General features: G+C 40.5%; 2 protein-coding genes across 2 annotated transcripts in view; both read left to right on the top strand.

Annotated features, from left to right (window-relative positions):
* psmd14 (proteasome 26S subunit, non-ATPase 14) overlaps positions 1-6,500 on the top strand; it is a 31,448-nt gene extending 24,948 nt beyond the window's left edge. Inside the window, exons 7-11 of the mRNA XM_035410339.1 lie at positions 2,819-2,926; positions 4,029-4,103; positions 5,174-5,299; positions 5,458-5,520; positions 6,042-6,500. Of these exons, the coding sequence (XP_035266230.1) occupies positions 2,819-2,926; positions 4,029-4,103; positions 5,174-5,299; positions 5,458-5,520; positions 6,042-6,140 (471 nt within the window). The 3' untranslated portion in view covers positions 6,141-6,500. The remainder of the gene's footprint in view (positions 1-2,818; positions 2,927-4,028; positions 4,104-5,173; positions 5,300-5,457; positions 5,521-6,041) is intronic.
* A 2,236-nt stretch (positions 6,501-8,736) lies between these two features.
* Positions 8,737-15,873, top strand: LOC118223600 (T-box brain protein 1-like). Its single transcript, XM_035410338.1, has 6 exons — positions 8,737-9,974; positions 10,514-10,668; positions 10,956-11,077; positions 11,474-11,632; positions 11,740-11,801; positions 13,904-15,873. Exons 1-6 carry the CDS (start codon positions 9,283-9,285, stop codon positions 14,742-14,744), a joined length of 2,031 nt encoding a protein of 676 aa, XP_035266229.1. The 5' UTR covers positions 8,737-9,282; the 3' UTR covers positions 14,745-15,873.
* Positions 15,874-17,067: the final 1,194 nt, after the last annotated feature.

Here is a 17,067-nt window from a genome sequence, read left to right as displayed (position 1 = left end):
AAGGCCCTTTGATTTGTGCGCCACAGGTGATGCCCACTGTCGCGAGAGCAAGGTTTCATATTAACTGCCTCGCTCGATACATTACCCTTTCTCGCCCCTTTAATCCAAGGCTCATTTTTTTTTTATTGTAGCTATTAGGTTCGCTTATCGTCGAATTTCTTTGAGCTCAGCCGGATTTAAGGTTCGATTTTATTCCGAATGTACGCATGAAGCGGTTGAGCGGAATTGCGCATTGAAGTCTTTTCATTTCGGGTAGGCAGTGATATGAGCACTGTGCGCTGGTATTATGTTTCTACATTTTTCTTACACAACATTAGGCTTAGCACTCACCACATGACCAGATGTCTGATAGTTGGCACAATTGAATTTTTTAAAAAAAGTTTTAATATAAAAAGGGGGCACAAGAGTTTAATTTTACTTAATGTGGCAGCCAGCTCCACTGGGAGGGAAAAAAATCGCTTGCAATGAGTTTGAAACCCAACCAAACTTTTGTAGATGATTAGATGCTGGAAAATATAAATAATGAATGACTCACCAAAGAGTGCAAGAAATAGGAATTTGTATTTTGCTTGAATTTTGTCACTTAGGAGAGCCTTGTATTTGTTTTTAACCTGCAAATGAACTGGCACAAAAAAAGCTAAGTGTTCAAGGCATTAAATCCACACCACTAAAAGGAACAGCAAAGTTGTGATACAGTGCGCTCACTGTAACAAAGCACTTCTTTTGTGAGTAAAAAAAAAAACTGTTACATCTTTTCAACGATTACTGCACATTTTTAAACACTTTCTTAAATTAATATTTACAAGATTAAAAATCTTCCCCACAGAGAGTAGATATCTATATCTGAGTGCATAGACAATTGGATTTCTATTGCTGTCAGTGCGGTTAGCCTTATGTAGTATGCTTGTTCATCAAGCTAATTTATGCCATTTTTCTTACTTCTGTATATCGGTTATATGATGGCACACAAGTAGCATTGTAATCATCACTGCGATGTGAGGTTCTGTAATGGCTTGGATTATGTTGGTTGATGAGCATGCACGTACGAGAAACGCACAATGAATAATTACCACTTCTGAGTCCCATAATAATGCACATAAAATATCAATGTATTTTTCAGATTTTAATTATTATTAATTATTATTAATTATTTCATGGCTGCATTTCAGATTTGTAGATGCAGGATAATATTCGCCTGCTTTTCTTTCTCTTAATAATGCGTGCATCATCATCAAGACTGGGGCGGATTAACGGTTTGAGAAATGCCATATTCCATCCATGCCATAAAGTCTCCTGAGTTAAAGACCATAAAGCCTAAATTTTGCGTTGTCACAGTGATTCTGGACAACGGTCTGGAACGAGCCATTTCCGTGGAAAAAATTAGAGACCGCGATCACGGTCGAAACGACCGACTCCGTAGGGCACTGTCAGTTTGCGACGAATTTCGTCGAACGGCTCTTGGCGCGGGTCGCGGAAAGCGTTGTTTGTCGCGTGCGTTTTTTTTCTCTACCCGGCTCAAAGGCAGGACCGCCAAAGAGCCCCAGCGTTGAAACAATGTGAGTGACCGCGACCGCGTGCGCGCGCGAGAGAGAGAGAGGCCGTGGAACCAGGCGCGAGGCTGATAAGTAAGGGGAGATCCTTCTCGGCGACGGCGGGGGTGTTGATCCGTGGAGCGTTAGCTAATAAGGGTTTAAAAGCCACAACCGTACGGGCGGCTCTCTGAAGACCCGCGGGCCCGTCTGTCAGCCGGAGTGCAGCCTGATTCTCTCTGACAGTGAGTATCCACAGGGGTCAGGAGCCTGGATTAAATTCCTGCCCACAGATTTGAGCGCATGCACAATTAGGCTCATTTATCCGCCGCGTGTATAAACACAACAGCCCCCAAAATGTATAAAAATTTTCCGCGAGGTTTTTATTCAAGCTTATTTTAAAAAAATAAATTTTTTCGAATCCCTTTCGTTTTTTTAAACGCGGTTTCCGATGCGACATCTAGCAAACAACATATAAATAACTTAAGGGCCATTTCCAATGCGCCCCTCCATGAAATTTTTAGTGGGGCTGTAATATAAGCCACTACCTGTCACGAACGGCGGGGTAACCTTGGCCGCGCTCTCTCTCTCTCTCTCTCTCTCTCTCGTCTCGGCCTATATTAGCGCTCTGACAGGGCCGTGTTTATCCATCTGACACCAGAGAAGCTATTTCGTAGTCAGGAAGCGCAATAGCATCTGACTGGGGCGGCGCTCGGGCCCGGCGTCCTCGCCGGCTCTAATCTTGTTGTCATCTCGTGTGCGGCGATCGCATCATCGATGTGACAGTGCCGGGCATTAGGTAGAGTCCCCAGCGCCGGTGCTCACTTTCAGGCGCTCGCCGGCGGTCACGCCGCCGAGCGGATCAAACCCGGCGAGCGGGGGGGATGAGTCGCCCTTTCCGAAGGGTCTGCGGCGTTCGGCGAGAGTCCCTTTTCTCACAAAAACTTTCTGTTTAATCACCCCCACCCCCAGTGAGTACATTAATAAGTGAATGAAGAGGTATGGTAAAATCTTCATTCTTCTCTCTGGTCTGAGTAATGGTTTGTTCCACAGAAGGATCAGCAGGATTCTCTTATTTCTAATTATTACCGGAAAACTGCTGGCGGGCAGCCAGAGGCAGATGTGCAGGTGCAGAGTCTGTGGCCCTCTCTCACTCCCTCTCTCACCCTCTCTCTTTCTTTCTGTCTCTCTATCTTTCCATCTCTCTCCCCTTCTCTTTCTCTCTCTCTCTCTGTCTCCCCCCCCCCCCCCCCCCCCTCTCTCTCTGACGCTTTGCCCTGTCGTTGCAGGTCGTTATCGACGCCTTCAGGCTGATCAATGCCAACATGATGGTCTTGGGCCACGAGCCGAGGCAGACGACTTCCAACCTGGGCCATTTGAACAAGCCCTCCATCCAGGTAAACGTGTGGGTGGGACATGGAAGGCCGTTGCTTCCATTTTGTGAATGGTTCAAACTTTCTTAAATGTTTTTTTAAAGTGTAAATTTAAAAAAAGATCTATTCTGAATAATACGCTGATTTTTGTATAAATTAACAATTGAATTGCCGAGTTTACACATTTCAATTTTTTAGGAAGTAGGAAATATTTTAGAGTGGTGTAATTGTGCACATTGACCTAGCACCCACATTAAGTCATTACAGCGTGTTTATAAGGGCAGCTTGATAGGGCTGTAGCTCCCCGCCACATGCGCTAACTCCCCGGAGGCTGGACCCGCCTCGCTGTTGATAGCCACACGTGTTCTTCTGCGATTCAGGTCTCAGACCAGGCTAATAACCGTAGCGCAGCGCAGCTAACGCAGAAAACACAAACAACAAAAAGCTGCACGGGGACAGGCAGCGCAGAACGTTTTTTGTTCCACAAGCGGTTAAAAGGAAAAAGGCTAGCCCCTGTTTGCTTGTTAAAGCGATGAAATGAAAGTGAGGTATAATCCCGTAATGAGGAGGAAATGGTCCTGCCTCTTGATTGGGCGGAGGCAAGTCCGTGCTTGTACGCTCGGGGAGAACAGATTACTGGACCTTATTGCATCGCCGTAATGACCTCTCTCGTTAGCCTCACAGACGCAAGCCCCTTCATTAGAACACAAACACCTCCACCTTTCCGTACAGCCCGAGCGACGCAACTCTCGGATTCACAGCCTTCTGCACACATTTAGGAGGGGGAAGACTCGCATTGTTTACAGTTTTATTATAATAGAGTTTAATACGAGTAAAAAATAAATAAATAAATAAATAAATAAATAAAAAGCAATATGTTTACGTGTCCATGGTGAGAATTGGTTGTTCCTTCTGGCATTGTTTTCGCAAGTACTAATGCTTTCAGTCATCCGAAGGTTAACTGACTTTTACAGTGTCGGCAAATTGTCACCGGCTGTTGTGAAATAGTGGTGTTCTCGGGACCGCGGTTCGGCTATCGTAAACGCGGAGCGCTTCCACTTTACGCTCTCGTCCATGTTCTCAGAAGTGTGTGTGTGTTTTTTTTTTTTTTTTTTTTTCTCTCCAGGCTTTGATTCATGGGCTGAACAGACATTACTACTCAATTACCATAAACTACAGGAAGAATGAACTGGAGCAAAAGGTTTGGAATTCTTCCTGCATTTCCTATCGCCGTTGTTCGATCAAAACTGTTGTGAATTCCGCAATGAATTATGGAATATTTGAGTAATTTAAAGCATCCTTATTCATTATTGACATATGGCATAATATTCCATTCCAGTTCATTGTTAGTCATTGTAAGTCTGTAAGTAAGTATGATTCATTATTTGGCACCATGTTAACACTGTGACTTATATATGTGACTTATATAATGCAGCTTGTGTTAATGAGGGTGCCATGATCATCTGATTTTACTGCAGTGGGTTTCATGTATGATGTCATAATTGCTATAAGTTCTGGATGGAAGTGCCTGCCAGTAGATGAATGCATCAATAAGTGTTTGTATGCATGTGTCTTTATTATTATTATTAGTAGTAGTAGTAGTAGTAGTAGCAGTAGCAGTAGTATTGACTTTTTTCAGGAACTCAATGAGACATTTAGAAAGGCTATAATACTACTAGTACTGGTAGTATATTTGTGTCTTTTGAAGGGGTTGTAAATGCCTCATTGAGTTCCTGAAAAAAGCCAATTCAGTAAAATGTCAAGGGCTTCAAGGTAGTTTCCATTAATGCAAGTGTTTTATTTGTTTATTTATTTATTTATTTATTTTTATTTCTTTGTTTTGTCATGTTCGTGTGTAATATTAATTTTAAATCATCAGGCTTTACTAAACCATTGCTGTTCAGACACAGCAATACTTTTGTGTGAAAAGAAAAAATAAACAAGGGCTTTTATTTTGACGTGTAAGATTTTTGCCAGTTAGAGACATGACAATCAAGCATCGTACTGAAAGTGAAAGGCAGCATTACTCTTTAAATACGTCACTCCAAATTTTCTGAAAAGGTTGGATCTAATCTGGCTTGGTGTCGTGTTGAGCTGCTGTCACTGAGTGGCGGGTATTATGCAATGAGCGTGGCGAAGCGGAGACAACCTGTAAACCGCAGAGGTGCGCTCTTCACTGGGCCGTCCAGTGACGGCAGTTCCTGCTGCGTGAGGACGCGCGCGCTCTCTCTCTCGCTCGGGCTCCAACGGCGGCTTGTTTCCGTCGCGCAGATGCTCCTGAACCTGCACAAGAAGAGCTGGATGGAGGGCCTGACCCTGCAGGACTACAGCGAGCACTGCAAGCTGAACGAGACCATCGTCAAGGAGATGCTGGAGCTGGCCAAGAACTACAACAAGGTGAGCGGCTCGCGGCCCCCGCCGCCGCCGACGCGCGTCACCGCTGGCGTTTCCATGGCTGCGGCGGTCGCTGACGCTCGACGGGAGCGTTCGCGCGGTCTGCTCTCGGCCCGAGTCGGACGCGAGGCCCTGCGCTGAGTCTCGCTCCTCTGTTTCAGGCTGTGGAGGAGGAGGACAAGATGACCCCTGAACAGCTGGCCATTAAGAATGTTGGGAAACAGGTGAGTCGCTGCGAGCGTCGCGTACATCGCTCCACCCGACGGGCTGTAATTGGACGGGCGTCGCCGCCTTGTTGGAGGGACGTTATTTTTAGGCTGCGGCACTTATCTGTGCAGAAGCACGGTATGACTGTAGGCGTTCCTCACGGGTCAATCTGCAGGGGCTTCACCACAAATTTTCGGAAATGTCAACCTGCCACGTACATCGCTCAGGATAAGAGTGTCTGTTAAGATTGTAATGTAATATAACATGTCCCATTGCATACGCAGCAAATGTGCTCTATTCATTCTGTCCACAATTTGCTTTGTCCTTTTACAAGGACATTTTGTTTACAACTCTACCTTTTCTCAGTGAGCGCTGAGTTCAACAGTTCCACTAACAAATGAAAAACATAAAATCTTATTCAAACGGAGCAAATTAATGGTTGGATGTAATGGGCGGTGTGTACTATATATTTATATGATGGCTGATGACAAAACCTAATATGCATACACAACGCTGTTTTCTTAACTCTTCCCTGCAGGATCCAAAGCGGCATTTAGAAGAGCACGTAGACGTCCTGATGACTTCTAATATTGTGCAGTGCCTGGCAGCCATGTTGGATACTGTGGTCTTTCAGTGAAGTCTGTCCTCGGGTCATCGTTTATGTAATTCTGTCTGTTTTATTCTTATAAAAATAAACTTGCATAAAAGTTTAAACTTGAACTTGGATTACTGGACTGCTCTACAGAATATGGCGTATGTAATTACAACAATGTGTGCATTTCCGTCACAGTATTTCTAAGTTGAACTTCTCTGCTTCCACTGTCTAGCAGAAACCCATCACGATCATATTTCAGTGCTTTCGGCACATACATTTATGTGACGGATATGGAGCAGGGGAAATTGTTTTCACTTTTTTTTTGCCTTTTGATACTTATTTGTCATATATTTTGGTTTGTATAACAAATGTTAAATAAAAGCCAGATAAGTACACAAAAAAGAGACGATTTGAGCAAATGTTGTATTGAAGTGGTGAAGCATCACATATTTGGGGAAGAGGTGTTAATTTTCTCTCCAGGAGTTCGGTTCTTTGTACAGCCAGCACTGGTTGGCTTTTATTGCATCTACAGTACATGAGCATTAGACAGCATTGTGCTGCAGCCATGCACAGCCAGCCATGATGCGCTAGGACTCTGTCATCCTGAGTGCACCTGCTCTGTGTTCCCATTGCCTTACATTCAACACAGGAACAGTCGGTCTGATGCCAGTTCAGTTGTAGCCCACAGAGAGGCCATCTTTAGCTTCAATCATGTTTTGTAGCTCTGCTTAGTTTATAAACAATGCAATCATCACCATGCACAAACTGTTAATTAATATCGTCACAAGACATAGGCTTTGATGCCTTAGTTCTGAGAGCTCTGCGTGGTAAAACGGCCTTTTTGACGTGATTTATGTTTTCCCGTTCACTCTAATGAAAAGCTATGATTGGTTAGAAAACCGGCTTGTCATTGAGTGGTGCTTGGAAGCAGGTCGTAGGTGCGGAGGTTAAATCCTACGTAAAACCATTCGATATAAATGCGTATAAAATTTTGATGTTCAACCAAATAGACGTTAAACTACATTTTATTTTTTTAATTTAAAATAATGTAAATACAATTATTTAATTACATCACTTTTATCGAATCCGATTGGTTGACAGGGCTGGGATCGTAATGACAGCGTGATTAAGCAGCTTGATTGACACGGAAATATTATTTAAAATGTATAAAAACAGTGGGGAAATGCCATTGTACCCTGTTTTTATGTTATATTTTTGTCATTTGCATGCGTCTGAGTTGACGCGTTGAAATGCGAAAGGTAGAAAAACGCATAAAATGGCCTACTTCAATGAGAATTTGTATGCATGATGAGCTAGGCTGAATGGAGCAAAGTGTTTGAATTGAGGTGCGTAATCTCAAATTACGAGAACTACATCCAAGATTTATTGACCTGGGTTTTATAAACTCCGTGAATGATAGTACACAATTTTAAAGATTCGTGTTGAAGTAATGGCCAGTGATGGCGCTCATAATATTGGAAAAATTACAAATTATATACAATAGCTATCTCAAACAATGCACAAAAAAGCGATTGTGGGTAATCTAAAGCTAAAAGGTAAGTTTTTATGTAAAACTCGGACTGTTTTGGGCCTCAAGTAGAATTCCATTTCTATTATGAGTACAACATATTTTACCCTTAAATATACACCACCGCGGAAAACATTAATTTCCCACATTTATTTTCTAGCGAACTGGCAAGGATTTGAGAGCCCCTTTTTCTTTTTTACACATGTTTTGAAGGTATATGAATGTTTAGAAGGTTGGGGTAATTCTGTGCATAAATAAAGAAACTTTAAGGTGATTGTACCAGATGTTGTGGAGCAAAACTTGACAATCAGACTCTGATAGACATTGGCTGGACTGCAGTCTTTTTGTTCGGGTTTTGGCAAGGGATGCTGTCACAGTCCCCCACATCAAGAAGTCTCTCACACAGAAAAATAATTGGCCCACATCCTGCTGCGATCTTCCAATTCACTGGGGAGCGCGATTTCTCCTCGAAATAAATGGAACTTTATTTTTTTTAAAGCGCGTTGGTGATATCCACTAACATTTGCATCAGTTTCGTGATTTTTTTTTCCATAGGTAGGCTGTAAGTAACTTCAGGCTATTAGCATCAGCGGTATGGTTAATTTTTTGTTCGATATATATTTTTTACAGTTATTGCTAAATTAAATATCAAGAAATTTGAGTTAGCCTATTACAAATTCCGGTTAGGTGATAATCATAATACGAGACATGTAGCTAGTCGGCAAATCGTGGAAATTCTATATAGGCTGTGCATAAGACAGGGCTCCCATATAAGCACTTGACAATACCGTACGCATCCTGGTTAGCATGAATTGCCACAATATCAGTTTTTGAATAAAAATATTTCAAGTTTTAAGCACGAACATTTCGTTTAGTTTTATATTTAAAAAATGTTTCCTTTATCGCTGTATCTCTTTATTCTGGAAATGCATTTGCTATTAGGTGACTACTTTCTGGTTCATACCTCTAAGTAGCCTACTAACATTAAATATTTATTTCCCTGGGACCAGTAAACATATCTTCATAGGTACTGAATGATTTCACGCTATATCACAAACATTTTAAAGCATGAAGTGCACTGACTGTCATTTTCAATGTTTTAATAATAAATTCTCGTTTTACTGGCAAACATACTTTGCTACTTCTACCACATAAATAGGTAAACATCGTCTGTTTTCTTCATATAAATCGGACCCTGAAAAAACGCATTCCCCACAGAACAGAAAGAAATAGAGTTAATTAAAAATATTGTTATAACCTCACGGCTATATTCACTTTTATGACTAAAAATTTACAACCCAAAGTGTCATCGATGGCCACGAAGAGACCATGTATTGCATCTGGCAGAATCTCTTGCTATTTGCTATATACGTAGCGATTAGGACCCAGATGATTATCCTAATTAATGTCTGTCTAATTAAATTACTGTCACAAGCTAACCAATAGCAAAAGTTGTTTCATTAGAGTTGCTGGCAGAAAGATCAAAAGCGGATCGCTCCTGATTGCAGCATAGTGTCAATTGGTTAATTTGCCGTCTAACAAAAAAGTAGCTCAAACCATAGGAAGGCGTTTTCTCTCTAGCTGGATTCGTGGGGCGTTAAGTTAGGCGAGTGGATATTCACAAAGGTTGCGTGCATCGCTGTTTGCAACTGAACTATGCAGTTGGAACATTGCATCTCGCCATCAATCATGCTCTCCAAGAAATTTCTTAATGTGGGCAGTGGCTATCCCAACACAGACGGATCTGAGCTCGCATTGCAGGACCATCCTATTATAGCCTTAAGTGACAACCTGGATAGAAGTTCACCTCTGAAAAAAATTTCCAGGGGGATGACGAATCAGTTAGAGGCAGACGATTTTCCTGACTCCAAGGACGCACCAGGGGACGTCCAGAGAAGCAAAGTCTCTCCTGTTCTGGACGGAGTCTCTGAAATTCGTCACAATTTCGATGGATCTGCTGCAGAAAGGTACCTTCTGTCTCAGTCTAGCCAAGCCCAGCCAGTCTCTGCTTCGCCTACTGCCATGTTTCCTTACCCAAGTCAACATGGACCAACGCATCCAGCTTTTTCTATTGGGAGTCCGAACCGCTACATGGCTCATCACCCGGTGATAACCAATGGAGCGTACAACAGTCTCTTGACCAACACCTCTCCACAAGGTTACCCAACCGCGGGTTATCCTTACGCACAACAGTATGGACACACTTACCAAGGGGGCGCTTTCTATCAGTTCTCCTCGGCGCAAGCCGGCCTCGTGCCTGGGAAAGCTCAAGTCTATCTCTGCAACAGGGCTCTGTGGCTAAAGTTTCACAGACATCAAACAGAAATGATAATCACCAAACAAGGGAGGTAGGTACACATCATAACACTGTAAGCAGAACTCGAAAAAAATACTTCTTTATTTCGGTTCAGTAGCTATAAATTATCTTTTTCATAATAGGGGTTAAAACGGCTATCGTGATTGATTGTATTTGCTAATGCGCATCTCCAAGAATACCGAAACTGAGATAAAATAGTGAAAATCCGAAAACAATTTTTGTTTAAATTGCACATTTAAATAATTCATTCTAATGTGCAATATCTATTACGTATTATAAAAAGCATCTTCTTCAATACATTCGACTAAATCATACGCCATTTGTGTATTATTTGATATGGGTGCGCCTTACACATCAATCGCCAAATTTTTATAACCTTAATGTTTGATACGCTATTGTAAATAACATAGTCTGCTGCATTGTAGCATATTAACTAGCTATTACAATTAATTAAAGCAAAACCTATTTATTGGCTTCGGGATTAAAATAACAGGTGCTTAGCTTTTGGGTATACACTGTACGATCTGGTCTGCCGTACAGTTATTCATTATTTTTTCTTTTCTCTTCTAGACGGATGTTCCCATTTTTAAGTTTTAACATTTCTGGTCTTGATCCGACGGCACATTACAATATTTTTGTGGACGTAATTCTGGCTGACCCCAATCACTGGAGATTTCAGGGAGGAAAATGGGTTCCATGTGGCAAAGCGGACACAAATGTGACAGGCAAGTTCTTCCAATTAACACTCTCTGAACATGTATAGGTGAGAATTATTCACGAAGAAATCTTCGCGGGCCATATTGACTGTTGCACTGAAAAAGCCTAGGTCATTCGGTGTTAATAAATTCATACAGAGAATATGAAAACGAATATATTTTTTAAATGAATAAAATCCATTTTGACAACGTATTTATTTTACAGCATTCCGTAAAGTTTAGAGTAAATAACGCATTTTATTTATGTTGTTGCAGATCATTTATTTATGCTAATTTTACTTATGCGATTTCTCCAGGGAATCGGGTATACATGCATCCAGATTCTCCGAACACCGGAGCGCACTGGATGCGCCAAGAAATATCCTTTGGAAAACTTAAGCTAACAAATAACAAAGGAGCGTCGAACAATACTGGGCAGGTCAGTCATCATTAAATACATATCTTTTTACGTTTAAAAACAACTCGTGACTTAACGACGTTGGCATTGCAATTTTAAACGAATTCCTAGTGATTTTCATATAATAATGAAATGGCAACGGCGGGTCATAGCATACAACTATCAAGGATGGTAGCGGATAATGATAACCGGTTTCCTAAAAGATATATTTGATTTTGCATTACATTTTCAACAGAAAGCTTGTAAAATGGTTGTGCTCGTTCCAAAATAGAATTGTTTATTTTTATAGGCTACTTTCTGACACTTTGATACGATATCGCAGGGGAAACGAAACGTAAAGCATATCTGATAAATTTGGTTAGGCTATTTAAAATTGGTCCCTTGTTTGTTTACGATTTCCATTTTCTCTCCCTGCAGATGGTGGTGTTACAGTCACTGCACAAATACCAACCCAGGCTGCACGTAGTGGAAGTGAACGAGGATGGAACCGAGGATTCCAGTCAACCCGGTCGAATTCAAACGTTCACTTTCCCAGAAACACAATTCATAGCAGTCACTGCTTATCAAAATACCGATGTAAGAAAACTGTTCCATATGGATATTAAGTTTACTGGGGGAAAATGTGAAAGTCATGTGTAGTTGGTTCCATGCTAAAATTGAAAATTGTTTCTCATTTTGTGCAGATTACGCAGCTGAAAATTGACCACAATCCGTTTGCAAAGGGGTTTCGGGACAACTACGACACGTAAGGATAGCCTACTACCAGTTGCGGTTAGCTAGCCATGAATCCAATGAGAATGTTTAACTTGTTTATTGTAATTTGTATTATTATGCTTCAGGCCTACGTTTACTCCAATACTAATATGCAAATATTACCATAGGTTTCGCCTACGCACAGTAGGCTAGGGAAACTAAATATATATAAAAACCATTTTCAATGTTATATGTTATTTTATATACTAAATGAAATGTCATACACTACCATTATGGGAAAATCCAGTTTAGGCTATTTCTACCATTTTTAACGAAGTCGGAAAATGAACGACAGCTGGCTGTCGAGTAAAATATTGCTATTTTATTTACAGTCTACACATTGCAACATATGCTGATGAAACACATCCTTTAAAAAATGAAATTGCAAAATATTGAGCGTTTCCCTATTATTGAATTTGTCAAGGGCAATATTTGCCGTGAATCTAGTTGTCATTACAAGGACACACGCCCCCAGATGAGAAAGGATTTCTCTCCAGCATGCTGGACAAAAATGAAATTAAAACTAAGATTATATTTTGTAGGATAATTCTGTGAAATGATTGTTTCCGCGAGGAAATTATACGAGGCTGTTGAATCTGACTCACATTTTCGATATTTTACTGATATTAAGAGATTAATCAAACGTTAATTGAATTTTATGACTTTTCGGTACAGGAAATTGACTGTGTCTCTCCACTTTTTTAATATCAATTTTCTGTCGTGGTCTATGTACCAAATATCAAGAGTCTGTGGCCTTAAGTTTGTTAAGCATAAGTAAATTACATTTTTGGATGTATTTGAAATACTGGGGTAAATGCACCTGTATGTTTGAATTTGAGGACGTTAATTTTTTTTTAACCATTAGCTCCACTTCGACATTACTCTTTTCAAGTTATCCTTGGTATTGGCTACAGTTATCCTGAGTTGGTCATCACTCCAAATTAGTTGCATATTTGAAATACATTTTGAGTTAATATTTTCTGAAATAGCCTTTCAAAATACGCGACGTTAGCGTTAGCTGTCACCGAGATGGAAAATATACGCAGAAATAGGCTTTCCGTGTAAACATCTTGCCATTAATATACCGCAAGCAGCTTATCTGCAAAGGGAAAGGAAAATGCTAAATTACGCGAATCTGTTTTAACTGGCATGCATCCATAGTATCTAAAGTGTTGTTGTCATTTTTTTAAGATCCACCATTCCTTTTGTTAAGGAGACTGTAAATGTGTCTTGTTTATTTATTGTTGCAAATATAAATGAAAATGGAATTGGTTGCTACAGGTTATCGAATGGAAACGTCAAATTGGATTCACCCTTCTTTTTCTACACGACGGACCATCTCTCGAAAACTGATCATGACTTTTCAGTGTTTGAGAATTTGGTATAGGCCTAGTGTTTACACATTTTAAAAATATATAACATAAATATTATAGATAATTCGTTGTACAAGCCTAATGTACTAATTATACTCCAAACATGCAATTTCCAACGTTATGACGTTACTAGGCGGGCGTCCATGGAGCACTTTAATGGCAGCAAGAGAGTGAATATCTCACGCGGCTATAAATATTGTATCTGTGAATTTGACACCACACTGGCAAAATACCATTGTAGCCTAAATTGTTATAACCATATCAAGTAAACTTGGAGGATCTCAACTCTTCACTTTCACAAAGAGGAATTCGTGACCTTTTGGCGCTTGGTTCGCATAGCCTACTGTATGTCGTCGTCACTCATAAAATATGTATTTTCAATTATTTGAAATCGCAGCTGGATAAAATGCTGTCACATAGCGTTGTTAATGAAAATCAGGAAAATCTGCGTGTCATACGAAACATTATTTTACAGCCACTCCCGTTTGCTCACTGGATATTTTCCTCTGTAGCCTCAACATATTAATATATTTTGTGATCTCGTCGTTAAGTGAAAATCAGTGTCTGTGACTCGGGTGTACTCAGTGCGTCCTCCCTTTCGACTATAGCCAGGTCCATCTGCTTAACATAACAAGGCACATAGTCTATCCGTGTAGTAAAATGTACTTGATGAACATTGCGCAAGTTGATATAATTTGGCGCGTTTGTGTGTTTTTTTCAGCATCTACACAGGCTGCGACATTGACCGGTTGACACCGTCGCCTGGTGACTCGCCTCGCTCTCAGATCGTGCCTGGTGCGAGATATGCCATGGCTGGTTCTTTCCTGCAGGACCAATTTGTCAGCACTTATGCCAAATCCCGCTTCCACCCTGGCGCCGGGACCGGTCCTGGCACGGACCGCAGCGTCCCACTTAGCAACAGCTTGCTATCCCCGCAACAAGCCGAAGAGACCGCAGCAGCCTCCCCGCAGCGATGGTTTGTCACCCCTGCCAACAATCGACTGGACTTTGCCGCCTCGGCATACGATGCCGCTGCCGCGGCTGATTTTGCCGGTAACGCGGCCACCCTGCTGTCTTACGCAGCTGCTGGAGTCAAGGCGCTTCCACTGCCCACTGCGGGGTGTTCAGGTAGACCTCTGGGTTATTACGCCGACCCCTCGGGCTGGGGCACGCGCACTCCACCCCAGTATTGTAGTAAATCCAGCTCAGTTCTGTCCTGTTGGCCAACAAATTCCGCTGGGAGCAGGACTGGAACCTCAAATTACCTGGTGGATGAGGGGGACACGATGACAACGGAAAGGTCTCCACTCAGTGCGTCCGAGGATGCCAAACCTAAAGACCTGTCGGAGTCCAGCTGGATAGAGACGCCTTCCTCCATTAAATCGATCGATTCAAGTGATTCTGGAATTTTTGAGCAGGCGAAACGGAGGCGAATATCCCCTTCTGCCACGCCGGTTTCTGAAACTGCGTCTCCGTTGAAAAGCGAAATGTTAACACCGCGGGAATGTGAGAAGAATTGCCCCAAAGACATTGGCTACTACAGTTTCTACCCACACAGTTAGAAAATGACTCCATGCGCAAAACGGTGGCCGCTGTCAAGGTTTTTTTTTTAAAAAAAGGGAAATTTACAAAATGTTAAATATTGTAAAGCGTAGTAGCATGGTTACATTGTATATTTATTTTTATTTCTCATTTATATATTCGTTCGTTTGTTTGCCTATTTGCTTACTTTTGAATTGGTCCAGAGCTTTTCGAACGAGATGTTTAATCAATTTATTATTATTATTATTATTATTATTATTATTATTATTATTATTATTATTATTATTAGACTGAAAGAGATTGCCCGATAGGCTACCTGTTAGTTTTTTCTTCTCATTGCGAAGGCCAAATTCAAATATAATTTCCTCGAAACCATAAAAATACATTAATTTCCCACAAATGTTTTTCATTTTTAGATTGTCATTGTAATTATGAAAAACAATGCACAGGCATCTTTAGCTTGTAGTGATATTGTGTCAGATGTAGAGGTATGTAAAAGTCATTGATTGGCATTTTGATATTTCTAAATCTATATTTAAAAAAAAAAAAAACTTTTATCGCTTTTCTGCAGATGTATAGTCACCAGAGTGATGTGTACTGTTTTCTTGTTTAAATAAATGTAAGGATATGAGGACATGAGGACTAAGGAAACGGTTTAGTAAATCACAATTTAGATCGAAGCGTTAGTTAAAAGTCAACGACCTCATTTGAATGTGTAGCCTCATTTTATATGTTTGTTTAGATTTTAGCGGCGTTCAAATGGCTTGGCATGTAGAATATTACTTGTTCTCAGTTGTACATTATTTTATAAATACCTTGAAAATATCTCCGTATTTGACCATTTCATCTGTCGTGTGAAAAGAACAAATATTGTTTTTCCGGCTTTACGGCGTTTTTCGACTTTAGGCTAGTCTGTGTTTCAAAGTGAATGTTGTGGTTAACAATGTATATGTTGTCATAGTGCAAACACGAAATTAAAAATTCAGAAAATGTATTGTCTGTTCATGGACATTTGACGAAAAATACAATATAGAATCTGATCATGTTTATGTTTGAACCACAGTTCTTGAAATACATGTGATCAATAGCATACTGTGTTTTTAAAAGGAAATCAGTCAGTTAATAATAAAACAATTTGAAATCACGTTATCAGGGGTGGTATCGATATTAATATTGTTCCTCCGATTCTAAAACCTATACTAAACATAGCTATAGATTTTTGTCCATGTCGGAAGTGTTTATGTGTCGTAAAATGTTCAGTGTGATGGAGTACATGTGGTCCCTCTTAGAGTCATGTAATTTGTAAAAGTTAAATGAACGCTAAGCATTTTAATGTGTGCTTTATAGGCGCATTTGCAATGAAGTCAGCGCTACAAAATGGTAAAGGTTATGACAGGTACATTTGTGACTTCCTCACTATGTATTTTTTTATTGCAAGCCAAAAAAAGCGCAACAAATAACAATGTATTTCAGTGCTATTATCGTGATATTTAATCACGATGGTCACTGAGAAATAAAAAAGCTTAAATTTTACATTATACGAAATTGGGAAGTTAGTTAATTAGCTCCAAATTTAATGATGATCTCATTGATCACAGGAACCTTTGAAATAGGAAGTTGCTGTATTTTCAAACAAACGCTTGTTCGTCGTTTTTACGAGGAAGTCTTCCTTTTGCCTGCGCATTGTTGAAGCATAAAGTTCATTTTTATTGTAGCCGTTTCAATCGTTTAATTAAGGTTCACGTCCCACATGCGCGCGCGCTCACAATAAAATTTACTGAAGATAAATCAGAAGTCTTTGTTTATTTAAGGCACACTCTATGAAAAGGCCCACCCCCATGGCACGTCAAACCACTCCATTCCACATGGCACTCACACAGCGCACAGACGCAATTACACTGAAGTGCTATATCTTGATAAATCTATGTATAATGTTATCTCCCGTGAGCGGTTGGGAAATATGTATCGCTCACCGTGATCATCATGATTGGCATTTAAATTGGAAATGTGTTTGCATGATATCAACCATATAATATACCTCTAAGTGGTATTTGGCTCATGGTGTTGTTCGCAGTATTTTATATTTCTCCTGGACCGTCCCGAAGACTCCAATGACAGTTTTTCAGGAACGCATGGAAGCCATTAGGATTTTTATCTCCTGTAATGAACAGAAGATGCACTGTACTGCACTGCCACCCGGTGGTCTTTGCTGCACTTGATAAAGCTAAGTGCATTTTAATGAATTGTCGCCTTTCTTAAGCCGATATTCTTATAAAGAGAGAGGTAGCATACACTGATTCTTGATTGTACTGATATCTCAGAAGAAACGTTATATGTAGCCTA

This window comes from Anguilla anguilla, chromosome 3, assembly GCF_013347855.1.
Source record: "Anguilla anguilla isolate fAngAng1 chromosome 3, fAngAng1.pri, whole genome shotgun sequence".
Taxonomy (NCBI): Eukaryota; Metazoa; Chordata; class Actinopteri; order Anguilliformes; family Anguillidae; genus Anguilla; species Anguilla anguilla.
The sequence above is the reverse complement of the archived record's forward strand: the minus strand, read 5'-3'. Positions and strand labels throughout refer to the sequence as shown.